Genomic DNA, 21396 nt, shown 5'->3' on the forward strand with positions numbered 1-21396 from the left:
CCGGGCTACACTCCCAGACCTATTTTTATATTTTTATTTGGAAACAGGGTCTCTTAAGCCAATGCGCGCGGCTGGCTTCGAACCTGCGCGATCCTCCTGTCTCCGCCTCCCAAGCACAGGGATTACAAGCGTGCGCCACCACGCCCAGCTCCTTTTTATTTTTTGAAACAAGGTCCTGCTGAATGGTTGAGGCTGGCCTCAAACCTGTGATCCTCCTGTCTCAGTCTCCAAAGTACTGGGAATTACAGATGTATGCCACCTCGTCTGGCTTACACTTACCCTTTCATGAGCTCCTTCTTTTCATCAGTCCTGTGATTCCACATAACTTTCTGTTCCCTTCAGTTTGTAAACGTGCCTAAACTGCCTTCTTGGCCTCTTCCCCACTCTCCTTAGCAACCAGCCAAATACCAGCTCTCTGCTACTCCTACAATGGGCAGTCCCCTGCCTCTGTACCTCTACTACCAACATGCTTGACACAGCAGTCTCGGTTCCTTCTTATCCACCTGTCCTCTGGCTGGCAGCTCACACTTTACCCGTGTTCTTATCCTCAGTTCCAGTGTCATTTGATGTTGTTTTGATTTCCATTATCAGAAGTACTTCTTTCCTCCTTCTAACTTCACAATATTTTATCTGTACCTCTTGTCTTGGAGTCTTTATCATTTACCTCATTTTATAGCAGTTTATGTTCCTATCTTTTTTTCCCTAATGGACAGGATGGTGATGGGGGTGGTGGTGGTGGTAACTGAATCTGATTTATTTTTACAATTCTTAAGAGGGTATTCATAAATCTTGGCTAAATGAACTTATAGATGTTCACAGTTGAGGTCATACCACCAGGTAGAAAAACCAGTATGACCACAGACACATCTTGTTTCTGGACTCAGCCATCAAACTGAGGGTGTGGAGTAGGTCTAAGGTCCTCCCCAGTTTTAACATGATCTGGCTTAAATTAATATGTGCCAGTACAAAAAAAAGAGAGACCCAAACTTTTAGCCCCATGTGCCTGATTTCTTTTGGTCAAAAAAAAAAAAAGTAAAAAAAAATAGAGTAAACCGGGCATGGTGGTGCACACTAACAATCCCAGCATTCGGGAGGCTGAGACAGGAGGATCATGCAGGTTCGAAGGCAGCCTCAGCTACTCAGTGAAGCCCTTTGCAACTCAGTGAGACCCTGTTTCAAAATAAAGAATAAAAATAGGGCTGGGGGTATCACTCAGAGGTAGAATGCCCCTGGGTTCTATCCCCAGTACTGCCTAAATAAATAGAGCATCTGCTCTATTTTTTAATTTTACTTCTATAGACAAAGTATCCTAATGGGGCTGAGCGGCTTAAAGCTGAACAACAGGAGAAGAGGTGAAACAGTATGGATCACAGCCGTCCTGTTTAATTCCCTAGGCACAGCCCCTCACAGGCACTTCCATACCATGTTAGGGTGGCTTCCGCAGCATCCTTTACCCTCATAGACGCAGGGTTTGGCTCCTTATCTCCCTTGTACTTGACTTCTTGTTCACTGTTCTTGGACTTACTTCCTGAGATTCCCAATTCCACAATCTCCAGTACTTCCTTAAGGCAGTCCTAAAGCAGGAAAAGCAAATCAACTTTTGTATGTAATATATCTGTCTTAAAACAAGAAACCCATCAAAATGCTAACAGTGGTTGTGTTTTGGTGGTGGGGCTCCAGTTTCTAATTTTCCTTAATAAGTATATATTAATAATATAACAAAACATAACACCCTATCAGATTTCTTTATAAAGAACTAAGTTTGCTCAGTCAGAAAGAAGATAAACTGGGCATAGTAGTGCATGCTTGTAATCCCAGTACTTGAGAAGCTGAGGCAGGGGATCACAATTTGCCGACAGCCTCAGCTACTTAATGAAGCCCTCCGTAACTCAGTGAGACCCTGTTTCAAAATAAAGAACAAAAAAATGGGGCTGTGGGTATAGTTCGGAGGTAGAATGCCCCTAGGTTCCATCCCCAGTACTTCAAAAAAGAAAGAAAGAAAGATGCTTTATAAAGATAAATTTTATTGGTCACAATTTTTTTTTTTTTTTTTCTTTGCAGCACTGGGGATGGAACCCAGGAGCATTCTACCTTGGAGCTACACCCTCAGCCCTATTTATTCTTTATTTTGAAATAGGGTCAAAACAGGTTGTAGAGGGCCTCACCAAGTAGCTGAATCTGGCCGCGAACCTGCAATTCTCCTGTCTCAGGCTCCCAAGTATTGGGATTACAAGCGTGAGACACCATGCCTAGCTCTACTGGCCATATCTTTAAAAAAATTATTACAGATCATGAAAGGCCAAATAAAAGAGAAAAGTAATCTTGTTAAACCTCAGAGAGTTTAAGACATATTGCACTATTTAATATATCAAAGGGAAGCTTATAAATGATAAATATTTTGAGTAACTTCTGGTATCATAACTTTAGAAGCCTTAATGAAAATGACTAAAATGTTATCCACAACATTATTTTAAAAACTGCATAAAGATCTCTATAAACACTGACTGACTCTGGTATCTCTTCTTTTACTTTCAGTGGGAGTTCTTTATAACGCCTGCTTCAGCATAAGGAATAAGAGCAGAAAATGCATACTAGATATCCGCACCCACATAACAGCGGATAAATGTGTAGGAAATAAAATATTTAAATAAAAGCAACCTGTACAGGCAAAGTATGCTCTGGCATTGCAGGCTATCAAGCAACTGATCTCCTTGGTTTGATGGGTAACCAAAGTGCTCACCAGCTATCTCCAGGCTACCGACAAGGGCAGTCTTGATAGCGCAGATCAAATAGACCAGGCCCCTTTTTAAAAGAATTTCTTTGTGGGTTAACTAACAACCAAATATAGGAATGATAATACTTTTTTTTGTGTGTGTGTGGTACTGGGGTTCCTGGAAGCCCTTCTACCTCCAGGCTACACTCCCAGACCTATTTTTTCTATTTTTATTTGGAAACAGGGTCTCTTAAGCCAGCGCGGCTGGCTTCGAACCTGCGCGATCCTCCTGTCTCCGCCTCCCAAGCGCGGGGATGACAAGCGTGCGCCACCACGCCCGGCAGAATGATAAAACTTTAAAAGTTGTGCCCAACCTGGGTGTGGTGATGCATGCTTGTAATCCCAGTACCTGGGGGACTGAGAAGGGAGGATCATAGGTTTGCAGCCAGGCTCAGCCACTTGTGAGGCTCTCTAAAACTTAGTGAGACCTTGTTTAAAAGTAAAGAATAAAAAGGGGCTGGGAGTGTAGCTTGGAGGTAGAATGTCCCTGGGTTCAATTTCCAGTACTGAAAAAATAATTGTACCCAAAAGAATAATTGTCCTATTGAAATCAACAAGGGTATTCAAAGTATGTGATAATGTATTTAAACTTAAATATTTTCTTTGAAAAGGTTCTCTCCCCACATATGGTTTTGTTTCTACTTAATGTTTTAAGACTGAATAAACTCACCTTTTCATCAAGCATGTCGGGGTGCTCTGTCAGCCAGACACAGAGACACTGAAAAGCTGCCACTATCATGGAGTGCAGGTCCCGGGAGTGGAGAGGAGCTGGCCGGCTGCACTGGTACACAATGTAGCTGCACACGGAACTGATGGCTCGCTTCCGGTCTCCTGAGTCCACCATCACCTTCGCCTGAGCACGTTCATTTGAGGAACACAATCAGTTAGCCAGGAACCACTGTACCAATTTCAAAGCATCTGTACTGAGTCTGCGGCTATTTGAGAATGCCACAAAAGGCCTTGCTTTTTAAAAACAGAAAGAGACTCTTTCAGATATACTATCGTACTCTATAAAAATAGTGGCATTATTCACACCCTAAACAGTATTTCATTTTAGCATGGTTTTTCTTGCCCTAAACCCTAAATCCCTTGGGTATACCTACTCATCATTGCCAGACCCTATGAGAAAAGCTGGCAATGAAACAAGTGCACATTTTAAAGCTCCCCACCCAACCTCAGAGTAAGATTCTATGCTCTATACAAGTCCTCTATAGCTACGCAGAGGCATAATTACTATACAGGAAACTGCACACATTCAAAGTATACAATCTGATCAAAGTTGACATAAGAACACACCTGTAAGCTGTTATCACAATCAGAAAAGTGAACATATACTTTACCCCCAAAATCTCCTCATATACCTTTGAAACCTTTCTCCCATTCTTCTGTGCCCCCTCCGTAAGGAGCATGGTGATCTGGTATCATTATAGATTAGCTTGATTTTCTAGAGCTTATATAAAGTCATATATTACATGCTTTTCTTTCCTTCTGGCTTCTTCCTTCTTCTACTCAGCATAATTTTTTCAGATTTATCTATATTTTGTATGTATCAATTATTTGTTCTTTTTATTGCTAAGGAGTATTCCATCACATGGATATACCACAGTTGATTTATACAATCACCTGCTAACGGACATTAGTTTCCAGCTTCTGGATGCTACAAATAAAGCTTCTGTGAACATTCATGGTCAAGTATGTATGTGTGTGTGTGTGTGTGTGTGTGTGTGTGTGTGTGTGTGTGGTACTGGGGTAGAACCCAGGGGCTTTCTACCTCCAGGCTATACTCCCAGACCTATTTTATATTTGGAAACAGGGTCTCACTAAGTTGCTGAGAGCCTCACTAAGTAGCTGAGGCTGGCTTCGAACCTGTGCGATCCTCCTGTCTCAGCCTCTCAAGCACTGGGATTACAAGCATGCGCCACCACGCCCAGACTCATGTTCAAGTCTTTAAGCGGATACCTTGCTCTCTTATATCCTGGGAGTGAATGACTTGTTTTTTTTTTTTTGTTTTTGTTTTTGGTGGTACTGGGGTTCCTGGAAGCCCTTCTACCTCCAGGATACACTCACAGACCTATTTTTTACTTTTTTTTTTTTTTATGTAGAAACAGGGTCTCTTAAGCCAGCGAGGCTGGCTTCGAACCAGCGCGATCCTCCTGTCTCAGCCTCCCAAGTGTGGGGATTACAAGTGTGCGCCACCACGCCCGGCAAATGACTTGCTTATAAATAGATATATGTTTGCCGGGCGTGATGGTGCTCGCTTGTAATCCCCGCGCTTGGGAGACTGAGACAGGAGGACTGCACGGGTTCGAAGCCAGCCTCAGCTACTTAGTGAGGGTCTCAGCAACCTAGTGAGACCCTGTTTCCAAATAAAATATAAAAAAAGGTCTGGGAGTATAGTCCAGAGGTAGAAAGCCACTGGGTTGCACCCCGAGTACCACCAAAATTGAAAAAAAAAAAAGATATAAGTTAACTTCTAAGGAACTGACAAACACTTTTCCACAATAATTATTCCAGTTAACATTCCCATTAACAGTTCCTCTGCATCCTCACCAACTTTTGGTATGATTAATCTTATTATTTTTAGCCATTCAAATAAGTGTGTAATGCTATCTTATATTTTTAATTATACTTATCTAATTAATAATGATATTCAATATCTTCTCATGGGCTTCTTAACCTGTATCTTTGACAAGGTATCTTCAAATTCTTTTCCTGCTTTTTCAATTTGTTTTACTCTTGAGGATTTCTTTGTTTGTTTGTTTGTTTGTTTTTGCCTATTGTGTATGTTTCTACGGATTGAATCCAGCAGCATTCTGCTTCTGAGCTACACCACCAACCCTATTTCTTATTTTATTTTTTATTTGGAAACAGGGTTTCACTAAGTTGCAGAAGGTCTCACTGAGGCTGGCTTCAAACCTGAGATCCTCCTGTCTCAGCCTCCCAAGTACTAGAATTACAGGTGTACACTACCATGCCCAGCTTTTGTTTGGCCTTTTAAAAAGATTTTAGGTCAAGCCAGGTATGGATGTAATCCCAGCATTTGGGAGGCTGAGACCAAAGGATCGAGGTTCGCGGACAGCCCCAGCTACTTAGTGAGGCCCTTCACAACTCAGTGAGACCCTGTTTCAAAAAATAAAAAATAGCCGGGCGTGGTGGCGCACGCTTGTAATCCCCGCACTTGGGAGGCGGAGACAGGAGGATCCCGCAGGTTCGAAGCCAGCCGCGCTGGCTTAAGAGACCCTGTTTCCAAATAAAAATAGGTCTGGGAGTGTAGCCCAGAGATAGAAGGGTTTCCAGAAACCCCAGTACCACCAAAATAAATTAATTAATTAATTAATTAATTGATTAATTAAAAATAGGGCTGGGGGTGTAGCTCGGAGGTAGAATGCCTCTGAATTCCATCTCTAGTACTGCAAAAAAAAAAAGATTTTAGGTCTCATTAAGCAAGACCCATGCTCCAGATCCAGCTGCCAAAGGGACTCTATTCTTCATGACTAGAGCATAGCATGTGGCTCCGGTTTCCCAATCTCTCCCTTGAGAGGAAGGTGATGAAAAGTAAATACCTCCTCTTCCAGGTCCATGATGCTCATGTGGTTGGGCAGAGGCTTTTTTTCTTTTTTGGTACTGGAGATGAACCCAGGGGCATTCCACATCTGATCTATAACCCAAGGCCTATTTTATATTTAATTTTATAACACTGGCTCACTAAGTTGCTGAGGCTGGCCTCAAACCTGTGATCCTCCTGTCTCAGCCTCCCAAGTACTGGGATTATAGGCATGGACCACCATGCATGGTTTAGGCAGGGGCTTCTGAAGGCCAGTCCTTCCACTTGGTCCCAGGAGAGCACAACTTTCACTTTGATGCCGTATACCATGTGTCAACTGCGCACAGTGGATGGTGGTGCTGATTAGTAACCGGAGTCCCTGCCCTGGATCATCAGACTACCCACAGAGTTTACTCAGTTTACTGTGTAAACAGTGCAGCTTACTGTCCTTATCAGTTATCCTGACACCATGGCCTGTTGCCCTACAAGCCCGCCTAGGGATCAGTAACACAGACTCTTACAGGCTCCCTTTTCAGTATAAAGCCTATATCCTGCCCTTGTGAAAGCCAGATCTCTTCTGAATTACACTGGCGAATTGACAGGTCTGCTACTCCTTCTCTCTCACAAGAATGTTCTGTATCCTGGAAGCTAAGGTATTGATTTCTGTTCTGGTTGGTATCACCTGGCCCTGAACTCCACAATGGCCATCCTCAGCAGGCTCAGGAATGAGGAGAAACTCATTCAATACACTTCAATACACGTTGTTTTTATTTATTTATTTTTTGGAGGAGGAGATGATGGGATTGAACCCAGAGGCATTATTCTACCTCTGAGCTATATCACTCTGGCCCAGTTTTATTTTTTGTTTTGTTTCTGTGGCACTGGGGATTAAACCTGAGGCATTTTGCCTCTGGGCTATACCCCCAGCCCTGTTTTATTATTTATTTTTAAACAGTGTGTTGCTAAATTGCTGACACTGGGCACAAACATATGAGTCTCCTGTCTCAGCCTCCCAAGTTCTAGGATTACAAATGTGTGCCACCACACTTGGACTATTTATTTATTTATTTATTATTTATTATTTATTTATTTAGCGGTGCTGAGGATGGAACCCAGGGACATTCTACCTCCAAGCTACACTCCTAGCCCTATTCTTTATTCTAAAACAGGGTCTCACTGAGTTGCAAAGAGCCTCACTAAGTAGCTGAGGCTGTCTGGGAACCACGATCCTCTGGTCTCAGCCTCCCAAGTGCTGGGATTACAAGCATGAGCCACCACACCCAGCTTCAGATTATTATTATTTTTTTTCAGTACTGAGGATGGAACCTAGGGGGACTGTACCTCTAAGCTACAACCCCAGCCCTATCTTTTATTCTTTATTTTGAAACAAGGTAAAAACAGGTTGCAAAGGGTCTCACCAAGTAGTTGAACCTGGATGCAAATCTCTGGTCCTTATCTCAGTTTCCCAAATACTGGGATTACAAGCATGTGCCACCACTCCTGGGGTGGGTGGGTGGGTGGGTGTGTGTGTGTGTGTGTGTGTGTGTGTGTGTGTGTGGCGGCGGCACTGGGTTCCTGGAAGCCCTTCTACCTCCAGGCTACACTCCCGGACCTATTTTTACATTTTTTATTTGGAAACAGGGTCTCCTAAGCCAGCGCGCGTGGCTGGCTTCGAACCTGCACGATCCTCCTGTCTCCGCCTCCTAAGATCAGGGATTACAAGTGTGCACCACCACGCCTGGCTATTTTTTTGTTTTGAAAGAGGGTCTCACTAAGTTGATGAGAGTCTCACTTCTTACTGAGGTTGTCCTTGAACTTGTGATCCTCCTGCCTCCGCCTTCAACCTGGCTTTGAAGATGGCATCAACAACAAATTTCTTCTTAGAAATTTGTACTGTTATATGACTGTCACAGACACCAAAAGGAAAGGCTATTATTGAGTTTATAGAGTTCTTTACGTAATCTGGATATAAGTCCTTCATCAGATAAGGGCTTTGAAAAGATTTTCTTCCAGTCTATAACCTGTCATCTAATTATCTTAAGTGTTTTAGAAGAACAGTAGTTGTAATTTTGATGAAGTCCAATTTATGAATATTTTTCTTCAATAATATAACATCTAAGTTTTTCTTTTTTTGTTTTGTTGTGGTTTTGGTACTGAGTACAGAGACTGAGTCCAGGGGCATTCTACTTTTAAGCTATACCCCTAGACCTTTTTCTTTTTTTTTTTTTTTTTCAGGTGTTGGGATGGGACCCAGGGGCATTCGACCTCCGAGATACACCCCCTGCTCTATTTTTATTCTTTATTTTGAAACAGGGTCTCACTAAGTTGTAGAGGGCCTCACTAAGTAGCTGAGGCTGGTTTTGAACCTGTGCAATCCTCCTGTCTCAGCCTCCCAAGTGCTAGGATTACAAGCATGTGCCACCTTGCCTGGCTCTAGACCTTTCTATTTTGAAAAACAAGGAACTCACTAAGTTGCCCAGATCTCACTAAGTTGTGAAGGCTGGCCTCAAACCTGTGATTCTCCTGTCTCAACCTCTAAACTACTAGGATTACAGGCATGTGCCACCATGTTCAGCTCTAAGAAAACCCTGTATAACTCAAGGTCACAAAGATTTTCTTCTCGAAGTTTTAGAGTTTAGGTTTTACATTTAGTTAAAATCCATTTTGAGTTAATTTTTACACAAAGTTTTTGTTGTTGTTTAGTAGATGAATACCCAACTATTCCAGCACCACTGGTTGAAAAGACTATCCTTTTCTCTTTGAATTACCTTTAAACTTTTGTCAAAATCAGATGATCACACATGTAATATATGTGGATATATTTCTGAATTCTCTATTCTATTCCACTGGTCTGTTTGTCCAACCCTGCTCCAGCACCAGACTGTTGTGGTATCACAGGTGTATAGTAAGTCACGAGATCAGGTAGCGTCAGCCCTCTGTCACGTGGTAGGCAGGTCCAGCCTCCATCTATGCGGCTGCTCACTTCTCACTCCAGAGGGCATTAAAGGTCACAGAACACAGACCTGCTCTCAGTGTGGCTCTGCACATCTCATTAAAGACTGTTCTTGTTTTTTGTTTCAGCGCCTACTCCTCATAAAACTATTATGTGCATCCCTGAGGATTTTAGAGGTAAACTTTAAATGGTAGTAAGAACTTATTGGGTTTTCTTGTCCATTTTGTCTCTCCTGGCTTACAAGTCATACCCTCTGATCACCTGTTCCCACATATGTAAAGCAAAGGCTTAAACTACATCATTTCAGTCAGTGCCAATTTATGTGTATATCACCTTTTGTTCACAAAGTATTTTATATATTTCATCTCATTTGATCCTCCTCACAATGTAGGTATTATATGCAAGATAATCTTGCCACTTTACTGATAAAATGGTACTTAAATCCTAGTAAGGCTATGAAGAAATGTGAACCCTTGTATAATGCCAGTGGGGATATAATTAATTCAGTAGCTGCAGGAAACAACTTGTTAATTTGTGGAAAAAAATTAAACATAGAGCTGGAGACGGTGGTGCGCACTTAAAATCCCAGTATTTGGGAGGCTGAGACAGGATTGCAGGTTTGCGGCCTGCCTCAGCAACTTAGTAAGGGCCTCTATAACTTAGACCCTGATGCAAAAATAAAAAATAAAATAGGACTGGGGGTGTAGCTCAGAGGTAGAATGCCCCTGAGTTCAATCCCCAGTATCATACAAATCAAAAGAAAAAAAAAAAAGAAAAAAACTTAAAACATAGGATTACCATATAACCAGCTATTTTACTCCTCAGTATATACTCCACAGAACTAAAAACTGCCACTCAAACAAATCCATGTACATACACGTTTCAAAACAGCACTACTGACAACAGTTTAAAGATGGAAATGTCCCAAATAGCCACGAACTGATAAAAGGGCAAACAAAATGTGGCTTAATTTATTGCAGTATTAATTTTATTTATTTATTTATTTATTTATTTATTTATTTATTTTTGTGGTACTGGGGGTGGAACCCAGGGGCTTTCTACCTCCAGGCTCTACTCTCATACCTATTTTATATTTTATTTGGAAACAGGGTCTCACTAAGTTGCTGTGTGATCCTCCTGTCTCAGCCTCCCACGTGCGGGGATTATAGGCATGCGCAACCACGCCCAGCAATGCGGTATTAATTTAACCATAAAAAGGTTAAAACTCTGGCAAATTCTGCCAGAGGAATAAAACTCAAAAAATTATATTACGTGAAAAAGAGAGACATATGTTAAAGTTCTGTTTATATGAAATGTCCAGAAAAGATGGATCTCTAAAGGCAAAATGCAGACTGGCAGTTAGCAGGGAGTGAGGGGGTTAGGACGCAAGTGCTTAAAGGGGAGGGTCTCCTCTGAGAGTGAGGGAACATCTCAGAACTAGGGGTAGTGGCTGCACAACACTGAATTACTAACAGCCACTAGACTGTTTAAAATAGCTTATTTTATGTTATGCGAATTTCACCTAAAAGAAAACACTTGAGCACAAATGGCCATCCAGCTCTAAGGTTCCACAAAACTGAAATCGTAGCTGTGAGAAATGTGAACATAGTCAATTTTTTTTTTTTACTTAGCTGATAACAGAAGATAGGAGTCACAGATAATCCCAAATGGCATCCTATAGGACATCACTCTTCTAAAACCACCAGATAGTGTATTATTATGTGCAAATGAATAAATAACAAATACTGAAATATGTTCTGTAACTTACTAGCACACGTTCATACTCTTCAAACCCTTTGTTGCGTGGGAACTGACTGAGCCCAGAGGTGTTCTACCTCTGAAATACATTCAGCCCTTTTTTATTTTGTTTTTTATTAATTAATTATTTATTTATTTGGTGGTGGTACCAGAGGCTTTCTACCTCCGGGCTATACTCCCAGACCTTTTTTATATTTTATTTGGAAACAGGGTCTCACTAAGTTGCTGAGAGCCTCAGTAAGTAGCTGAGGTTGGCTTCAAACCCGTGCGATCCTCCTGTCTCAGCCTCCCAAGCGCTGGGATTACAAGTGTGCGCCACCATGCCCGGCTTATTATTATTATTATTATTATTATTATTATTATTATTATTATTATTATTATTTTTGGTGGTACTAGAGGTGGAACCCAGAGGCTTTCTACCTCCGGGCTATACTCCCAGATCCATTTTCTATTTTATTTGGAAACAGGGTCTCACTAGGTTGCTGAAAGCCTCACTAAGTAGCTGAGGCTGGCTTTGAACCTGCGTGATCCTCCTGTCTCCGCCTCACGAGCGCGGGGATGACAAGCGTGCGCCACCACGCCCAGCTCAGCCCGTTTTATTTTGAAACAGGGCTTCCCTAAATTGTTAGGTCTAGCCTTGAACCTGCGATCCTCTTAACTCAGCCCAGTACTGGGATTATAGGAGTGAGCCACTACACTCAGCATTTACACCTATTCTTTTAAAATACAGTTCACTTTGTACAGTTTAACTCAGAGGCTCAATACTGCACACTCTGGATATAAGTTATATTTGAGTGTGGCCAAAACTACAACGTACACAAAGGGATCGAGGCATCTAGAAAAACAAGCCATGCCCCAGGGCTGCTGGGTTAAAATAAAAGGACTGTCGCCCTCACCTTCGCCAGGCCAGAGAGGAGCTCAAGTGCTGCCAGGGATATGCTCATATCTTGCCGCCACTGGGAGTTGAGTCTTTGAGTGACGAGATGAATGCTGCGAATCAGGAGCCCGGCGGCCGAATCTGTATTAAGAGCTAGGATATAACCCCAATGCCACATCCCACAGGGAGGGAAAACAACTAAGCATTAGTAACAAGAAGCACGGCATTCCACCAGGCACAGACCACAGCAGCCACAGTGAGCACGACGGCACCACACAGCGCTACGCTCCCGCCCCACTGGCTGAGCGCCAGGCCTGCCTGGCAGGGCCAGGGCGGCTCCTCTCTCCCAGCCCGCGAACTGGCACAGACCACGTGGGACTTGGCGATTTCACTACCATTCTTATAATGATGTAATTCTTAAAGATTTCTAAATTAGTTCAGAGAGTTACATTTTCAAAGGGAATGATGAAAAGGCTATCAGGTACTTCCTTGAATTGTACAGAGGAAGAATTCAACTTTTATAACCTCCTCAGATGCTGGAAATTACCCTAGAGCATCTGCTGAAATCACTTGCAAGATTTAAACAATCAAAAATCACATGCAATGCCTTTTCAAACCCATTTTAATATTTAACTTTCAAGACTATTTTAGTAATTCTAAAATAATTAAATAACCAAGCCACTGTGATTTGATTTGGTATCCAATTTTATATCTAAAAGTAATTATTATTTAGCTAATAGTAACTTAGGGGAACTTAAATTAGGACAAATTAAACTGAATTTATAAAGGAAACTTTAGGGGCATTATACCTGTCAATCCTATCAGAAAGAGGGCAGTGACAACAGAAAAAGGAATGATCATTAAAGAGAGACATTCATGCGACACTAACACAAATCTGGATTCTTAGTAAAAAATATTTCATGACATTACAAGCAGAGCTTACTAACACCAGTTCAAAATGCTGAAACAAACGATAGTCACTTCAAACACTTATATTAGAACACATGCAGTAAGGCAAAACTATCTTTTTATAGAAAGCATGGCAAACAAATTTTCAAACCAGAGTACACCAAAATCTACAAACACAATAAATAGGATGCAATTTAAGTGACTTCTTTATAAATGTAATATTTACGTGTACTGAATATCCACACAAGGACTTTATGTATCTGACATGCTCAAGGATACTTACTGCAAACTTAAACCACAAAAACATGCCTGATGAACTCATGACTGTGGCTCATGAATTCTTCAGATGATTAAAAAATTTAGCTTACATCTAAGGAACTAAATATCATGTCAATCTAGTTGGGTAAGTAAGTGTTCACAGACCCAATACACTGTTAGTATATAATATAGAAAAACATAAAGGTACCCACAAACTCACTGAATTCATAAAATTATTGTCCAAGATAAAGGACATTATATAACAGGATGCTTTGTGAAAAATGTTTTATTTGGCAGGGTAGGAAATAAGATTGTTTCCTTACTCTTTCTTAAAATGTGTGACTGAACAAGCTAATAAAATATAGTGGGGTACACAACATGGAGACAGATGCTCCTCTGGGTTCCCATCTACAGCATGCTCCGTGACCCCTTACCACACTGCAGGGACAGATTTACTGGACATCTCTGCCATTGGACGGTGAGTTCTGAGGCAGAGCCCACATCTTAGGTGTCCCTGTACTATGCGGTATTTACGGTACAGAATCCAGGAATGTCTCCTGACCACTGATTACAAACCTCTATAATATTTAATAAACAACTCAAAATATAACACAAAAAGCTATATAGATAAAACTGAAAATATTTTTTTCTTAGTTTTTTTTATACTAACATCCCATTATACTTAGGTGCATAACTCTTGTTTCTTAGTTGTTTTAGAATTTGCTTTTAGTTGTGTTTTGTACATCTGAGAATTAAAATGGTTCTGGATACGCCTGTCTTAAACAGCTTACCATAGTCCCTCAGGAGAGCTTGAGCAGGTCTCTCACTATCAGGTGTCGTGGGCTCTGCGCTTCCACCACTTGCTGAACTGATACCACTATTAGTGCGACTGTGAGTCTTCAGGTTATTTTCTCCACCACCCTGTCAAATGAAAATCAGTCAAATGTTTGGAGGCTACATCAGAATTTACAAGTATAAATACAAGCTAATCAGTTAAAACTGTTGATAAAACGAAATGTGCCAACTAAACAACACAAAGTGATACACACATACAAACAAACAAGGGATTAAAACCACTGAGGCACTTCTGAGGACATCGCCTGCTGAAGGGCATGACAAGTGTAGGTGTCCATACTGGGGTTTATTTGCTGCTGTTTACAAAGGGCTAGCCCAGCACCGTATTCATCTTCACTAGACTTTACTAGTTAAGGACTACGGATCCTTAAAGAAAGCATTCTAAGTGCCTCCCAAGCCTAACTAACTTAGTTACTAACTAACTTCAGAACAGAAATACAATCTTTAAAAAGCACAACTTTCAAATATAGTTATATCATAAAACATGAACAATAAAATACTACAGCTAGTACATATTCCTGTGTGTATATAGGGGCTAATAAGCTATCCGCTGAAGAGTTCCCTCACTTTTACCCATATAAATATAATTCATTATATCCAGGTCAGTAAATTATTATTATTATTAGCCACCTACTGGGACATATATAATTTCCCTGGCAAAAACTTGATTACCCACCCTACACCCGTGCAGTTCACCCCATGCACTCAATTAATCCCCTACTCCCACCCTCTACTCTAGATATAAGGATCACCTATCCTGAAGACATAAGCGAAGGGTACTGGAAGTCTCTGGGAAGCTGTTTTTATTTAAAAGCATTAGTGCTCTGGGGACCTGGAAACTTGGGTCCATAGAGGCTAAAAAGAAATCACAGGTGGTTCTTATAGCCAGCCCCAGGCTTAGTAGGGATGGCAGAAACAATGTAGTAGGAGGCTTTTCCTTGATTACTTAGGCCAGTTAGCCAGCCAAGCAAAACAACTAAGAGCTTTAAGTAAACATTGTTCAGGAATAAAACTGGACTTAACAGACTTTCTCTGATACACAATCTCCAGGGACCTGATGTATATTTAGCTGATGAGACACTGGAAGGTAAGAAATTTTAAAATATATATAAATAAAAAATAAGATACTTCTGAGTCAATGAGCTGGATTTACAAATACAATGCCTTTAAAAGTACAAGGACAAAAAATGTTTGGCTGTAAATTAAATAAAATCAAAAGCTGATAATCTCTAGCAAATTACATGTCACATGGTCCTTACCATTTCCATTTGGCAACCAATGGCTTCTAAAAGTGCAGAATCTTGAACAATATTTAACATTGCCCCTACAACAGCAAAAAATAAAAAAGTGGTTGGTTTTCTTTTGCAATAGTAAGAACTAAACCCAGGGCATTCTATCTCTGAGCTACAATCCCAGCCCAATTTTTTTTTTTTTTTTGGAAGGTCTAGGGATGGAACCCAGGGGCATTTGACCTCCGAGCTACACCCCTGCCCTATTTTTTTTTTTTTTTTTTTTTTTTTTTGGTGGTACTGGGGTTCCTGGAAACCCTTCTACCTCTGGGCTACACTCCCAGACCCATTTTATATTTTATTTGGAAACAGGGTCTCTTAAGCCAGCGCAGCTGGCTTCAAACCTGTGCGATCCTCCTGTCTCCTCCTCCCGAATGCTGGGATTACAAGTGTGCACCACCACGCCCTACTCCGATTTTTTAGTCTTTATTTTGAAACAGGGTCTCACTAAGTTGTGGACGGCCTCACTAAGTAGCTGAGGCTAGCCATGCATCACCACGCCTAGTTACGAAATATTTTTAAAACCAGGTTTTTGTCTTTTAGAAATAAAACAAAAGAACAAAATAAAAACTATAGGTTTATTTTTCTGACCATAAAGGGATGAAAGAATGTTTGAATGCGGGGTCTCTGAAGACCAGAGTAAGGAACATGGATTTATTCCAAGTAAAATGTGCAGCCAGTCTCTGTGAGGAGACTTGCTCAAGAGTGAGAACATGCACGCTTTCCAGTAGCACCCAAGTACCTGCACCCAGGCCGTGCCTCTGGCTTTCATATAAGCAGAAGCATAGTAACACACGGGTACAGCCACCAAGTGGAGAGGGATGGGGACCTAGAACATGGCAGAGGCCATAAGGACATGGAGGCACTTAAGATAGAACTTCTATGATTAGGAAGGAACAAGAAAAGGGAAAGGTGCTAAGAGCCACAGTATAACACCTCTGGCAGCGCCTGCCTGGCTTCCAGAATTAAACCCAACCCCGATTTTTTAGCAAGTGAGTAATGGGCAGGAGGAAGAGGAAGAGGAGGAAAGGGATGTGGGAGAGGCAGAAGTAAGGAGGGAGAGATGTTAAGAAAAAAAAGAGACAAAGGAGAAGAGGAGAGGAAGGAGGAGAAAAGGAAGAAAGAGAAAGAGGCAGAGAGAAAGACAAGAAGCACAAATTAAACAACCAGCCAAGACAGTAGAAATGCTTTCTTTCCTATGTCTAACACCTTTAAGGTTTTTTTTTAAATATTAAAATAAAACTCGCCGGGCGTGGTGGCGCACGCTTGTAATCCCAGCACTTGGGAGGCTGAGACAGGAGGATCGCACAGATTCAAACCCAGCCTCAGCTACTTAGTGAGGCTCTCAGAAACTTATTGAGACCTTGTTTCCAAATAAAATATAAAATGGGTCTGGGAGTATAGCCGGGAGGTAGAAAGCCTCTGGGTTCCACCCCCAGTACCACCACCCCACCCCCAAAAAAAAAATAAGAAGTAGAATGACCCTGGGTTCAATTCCCAGAACCAAAAAAAAATTTTTTTAATTAAAAATAAAAATCAAACTCTTGCCGGGCGTGGTGGCGCACGCTTGTAATCCCCGCGCTTGGGAGGCAGAGACAGGAGGATTGCGCAGGTTCGAAGCCAGGCGCATGTGCTGGCTTAAGAGACCCTGTTTCCAAATAAAAATACAAAATAGGTGTCTGGGAGTGTAGCCCGGAGGTAGAAGGGCTTCCAGGAACCCCAGTACCACAAAAAAACAAAACAAAACAAAACAAAAAAATCAAACTCTTCCTTTAATTAATAATACTAAGAAGTACACTAGGCTTGGTCTCTGTCACTGACATCTGCCTCCTCAACATGCCTAGGGCCAATAGTACCTGGTTTTCACTTACAAAAAACTATGTGAACACAAACCTAATATCATTTGTGTGTTGTTGGGGTCTGTTTCCGTTTGCAAGGCACCTATTAGTATATTCACAAGTCTCAACTTCAAAGACAGAAAAGTTATTGGTTTATCATAAGAAGAGCTGTCATCATTACTAAATTTTCCTTCCAGGACCACCTACGGAAAAAAAAAAATACTATTTAATATCAGCTGTTACGGTGCATAACGGCCCATGTAGAAACAGCCAGAGTGGACCATGATCAGTCTCTGGAGTAAGGCTTGGAATCTAACACCAGCCACTGTGTTAAGTCTGTTGTTAATTCACTCCACAAGTGGTGACAGCCTACAACCATTTCAATGCAGGCCAAGGCATGCCGGCAGTCCCACAGAAAAACCATCAGAACAAAGGAATTAATTCACTTGAAATGACTTGAATACTTTTAAAACCCCTGTTCCATTTTTTAAATACAACTTAATACACAGAACAGAATACAGAATACTAAAAATTTTAATAAAACATTACCTCAGATTTGACTGTGCCAAAATGATGAGGGAGGGGCAACAAAGAAAGTAGGATATTAATGGAGGATCTTCTCAATTCTGTTGGATTTACATAGCTTTTGAATTTTGAGAGTTCTCTGCCAAAAGATAAAAAGATATTAGTATTTTTAACTAAAGTACATTATTAGCTACTGCCAAATATATACTATGCCAAGTTTTTATAATCCAAGAATGTGTGTGTGTGTGTGTGTGTGTGTGTGTGTGTGTAGTTCTGTGTTAAACTTTGACGGAATTAAACTAGAATTTGATTAATAGATTGATTTCTTTCGTTCTTTCTTTTCTTTTGTGTGTGGACCTGGGGATGGAACCCAGGGGCCTTCTACCTCCAAGCTACACCCCTAGCCCTATTTTTTATCCTTTATTTTGAAACGGGGTCTCACTAAGTTGTGGAGGTCCTCACTAAGTAGCTGAGGCTGTCTGTGAACCGCGATCCTCTGGTCTCAGCCTCACGAATGTTGGGATTACAAGCATGCGCCACCACGCCTGGCTTGATTTCTTTATTTAAAACTAGGACCTGCTCTACAAAGGCAGGACCTCTGGGCTAGGCTGGCAATGACACCTCTAGCCTAAGGGAAGGGCTGAGCAAGCCCATGGACAAAACATAACTGTAGGTGTCTGGGCAGGAGGTGGGCTTGGATATTCTACCCTCATTTATGTGGTCTGAGTTCCCTTGGACTATGAAGACAACTGGACAGAATAAATTAGAAAATAGGAGAAAGCACCAAAACAGACCAGGCCAAACCAGACAACTAATATAGTAGTAGAGAATGACAGCTTACCTGTCAGGCAAAATGGTTTCAAGAGCTGAAATAAAGTAAGGAACCACAACATCAATCCCTTTCAAGTCACAGCAGAACAAAGGAGGGGAGTTTAGAATAATGCTGGCCAAGACGGGATGGCACATATAATCATTTATCTGCAAACCTTGAATTAAAAGCATGTAAAATCTAGGAAAGCAAGAAAAAAATTTTAAACAAACTGATCAAAAGGTTTCATAATTATTAATAAAAATTTACATAGTCATCTGAAAGTCTTTTTCTATTCTTCACTTATTTCTATCCTTAAAAAGACATTATCAGAATTCCAACAATTTAGAATCATATACACTAAGAGCCAACTTTTCCTAATGAAATAAAAAAAATGTCTATTATATAAGCCTTTTTAAAGTTTTAACCCTTGTAACTCAAAGTTATATGTGCCCAGCAAACGAAGCAACCAGAAGAGAACAAGACAAATGACTGCAGTATTTACTAGTATACGACTGGAATTACTAAATCAAATTCTGTGGCAGTAAAATTTTGCAGAATTTAACAATTCCTGAGAAATACGAGTATATTTCTATATTTTGCCCCTCCATTATCTCTGGGGAACTTATGAAAGAAATCTCATTAAACCCCACAGTCATCATGGTAGGATGGTCACTCTGAATAAAATACCTTTAAAGAATATATCTGAATGTATCTTACTTTTACCACCCACAACATCTAATTGACTCTATAGGCATTTAGTCTCCCATCTTTTGAGAGCACCTACACTGGTACTCTCTTCCTACTGAGGCACTTTCCCCTTCTCAGCAAACTTCAGAAACAATTTTTTACCTGCTGATGACTAATCAACCCATTTCAATCTATCTTCTCTCCCTAGAATTAAACTAAAACCACCCAAGCAACCAATGGCCTCTCAACTGTCAAATCCAGAGGACACAGCTGAGCCTTCACTCACTGAACCTTCTGAAAGCAGTTGGCCCTTTGATTGCTCCTCTTCTCCTTTTCTTCTCTGACATCTAATGCTATTTCTTTCATAGCTTCCCTTCTTCTACCTGCCCCCAAGAGTGGCCATGCTTAGGCTGCCAGCCTCAGTTCTCTAAACTCCCTTCTGTAAGCCTCTTTTAAAAATTTCTTAAAGCCACTGAATACACCAAACCAATTCTAGTCAACTTCTCATCTGAGCTCCAGATTTATTAGACAAAAGCTTACTGAATATCCAAAGGCAGGTCGTGTTCATTGATTAGTATTATATTCTTGTGTATAACGTCTGGCACAAGCCACGCACTTCATATTATTTGTTGATAAATGTCCGGCACGCACTTCAGACTCAGCAGGTTGGAAACCCAACGCATCATTTGCTTCCTCGTACACTTGTTCTAAAGTTTATCATAGCACCACCCGTCCAGACAGGACGTTCACAGCCACAGCCTTCTTCCTTACCGCTAGTGATACCATTTGGGGCATCTCTCAGACCTTGGGCTCCCTCCTGAGAAATGGGCCCCCGCCATACAGGGCAAGCTCCTACACCCTCATGTGACCTGCCCTCACAGCTATAGCCAACTAGACCAGAGACAGAAACCTAGTTAAGCAGATTCTCTTTCCCATGAATCTGAAATTAGAATTCAGAGGGGACAGTTAGCCCTGCTAGTCACCTAGACCGAGGCTATGTACGGTGAGAACTTAAGAAGCATACTGCAATATAAAAACTGATCTGCAGCGGACAAAGCTATGCCTTTGAAGAAAAAGGAAAGTTGCTCTGGTCCTTGAGTGCTTTCTAGTCCCTGTTTCCTAGTCTTCATAAGCTCTTGCTATACTTCTGGATCTTAGAATTTATTAAATATCACTAGCTTTTTGTAACTCCCCTTTCGCTTAGACTAAATTGGGAGGGGTTTTGTTACTTAGGGCCAATACGGCTAAGATAGCCCTATTTCTCTGCCTCTTCTTGCTTTTTCATGCCAATATGCTTCTGCACTTGGTTCCCTCCGAGAGAGTGAATTTAATTGAATTGACTCCTCTCTCCTGAGAACCCAGCAGGCATACAGGTATCTAAAGGCTCTGGTCGATATTAACTTCACTTCAACAGCTGTATGACTGATCAACCGAATAGAGCAAAACAGAACCAAGAAAAAGAGGATGGCACTGTAAGTTCTCTTAGGAGAAAAATGACAAAGTGTCATGGTGGAGACAGAGTGATGAGAGATATTAGAAAAAGAAACAAGTAGCAGAAAAGCAGGAGTTGGTTGATCAGCTAGAAATGAGGAAGGGGACTCTAAAATGACCTTCTAATTTCTGGCCTGAGCAGCTAAATGAATGGCAGAGCCATTCAAAAAGATGACTGGAGCCAAATATTGGATAAAATGATCCTACCCAACTTCCTAAGACAGTCTAAATATTACCCTTCCTTTTAAAGTCCAGCACAAAAGCAGTCTCCCATAACTCTCTGGAATTCCTAGGTAAACATGTACCGCATCCTCCTCTGAGTGCCCAAAGCCCTTGACCTGTGCTTCTCTCCTATCAACTCTGTTTCTACTTGAATCTCTGTTCGTTTTTTTTTTTTTTTTTTTTTCCCCTTGCGGTACTGGGGATGGAACCAGGGGCATTCTACCTCTGAGCTACACCCCCAGCCCTATTTTTTATTCTTTAATTTGAAACAGGCTCTCACCGAGTTGCAAAGGGCCTCACTAAGTAGCTGAGGCTGGTCTCAAACCGCGATCCTCCTGTCTCAGCCTCCCAAATGCTGGGATTACAAGCTTACGCCACCACATCCGGCCACTGTTGCTTATTTACATGACTAGGTTCATTACAGAAAATAAACTGTTGGAGACAGGATTTACTTATTTCTGGACTGTCTACAGTATCTAATACTAAGCTAAATTTTTGTTAACAAATTACTATGGTCCTTGCAAATCTCTCCATAAATAATAAAATTCAAATAAGATAAAATAAATAGCATTTCTAAAATTAAAAATCTGAGAGATCTTTACCAAA

At 41.1% G+C, this 21396-nt stretch overlaps 1 protein-coding gene across 1 annotated transcript in view; it reads right to left on the minus strand.

Moving 5' to 3' along the window:
• The window catches only part of RALGAPB (Ral GTPase activating protein non-catalytic subunit beta), a gene marked incomplete at both ends in the record, with an annotated part of 81913 nt that overhangs the window by 29041 nt on the left and 31476 nt on the right, over positions 1–21396 (minus strand). Inside the window, 8 exons of the mRNA XM_080716508.1 lie at positions 1423–1574; positions 3444–3626; positions 11925–12046; positions 13864–13993; positions 15187–15251; positions 17110–17257; positions 17604–17718; positions 18421–18588. Of these exons, the coding sequence (XP_080572634.1) occupies positions 1423–1574; positions 3444–3626; positions 11925–12046; positions 13864–13993; positions 15187–15251; positions 17110–17257; positions 17604–17718; positions 18421–18588 (1083 nt within the window). The remainder of the gene's footprint in view (positions 1–1422; positions 1575–3443; positions 3627–11924; positions 12047–13863; positions 13994–15186; positions 15252–17109; positions 17258–17603; positions 17719–18420; positions 18589–21396) is intronic.

This window comes from Muscardinus avellanarius, assembly GCF_963383645.1.
Source record: "Muscardinus avellanarius genome assembly, chromosome: 19".
Lineage (NCBI taxonomy): Eukaryota > Metazoa > Chordata > Mammalia > Rodentia > Gliridae > Muscardinus > Muscardinus avellanarius.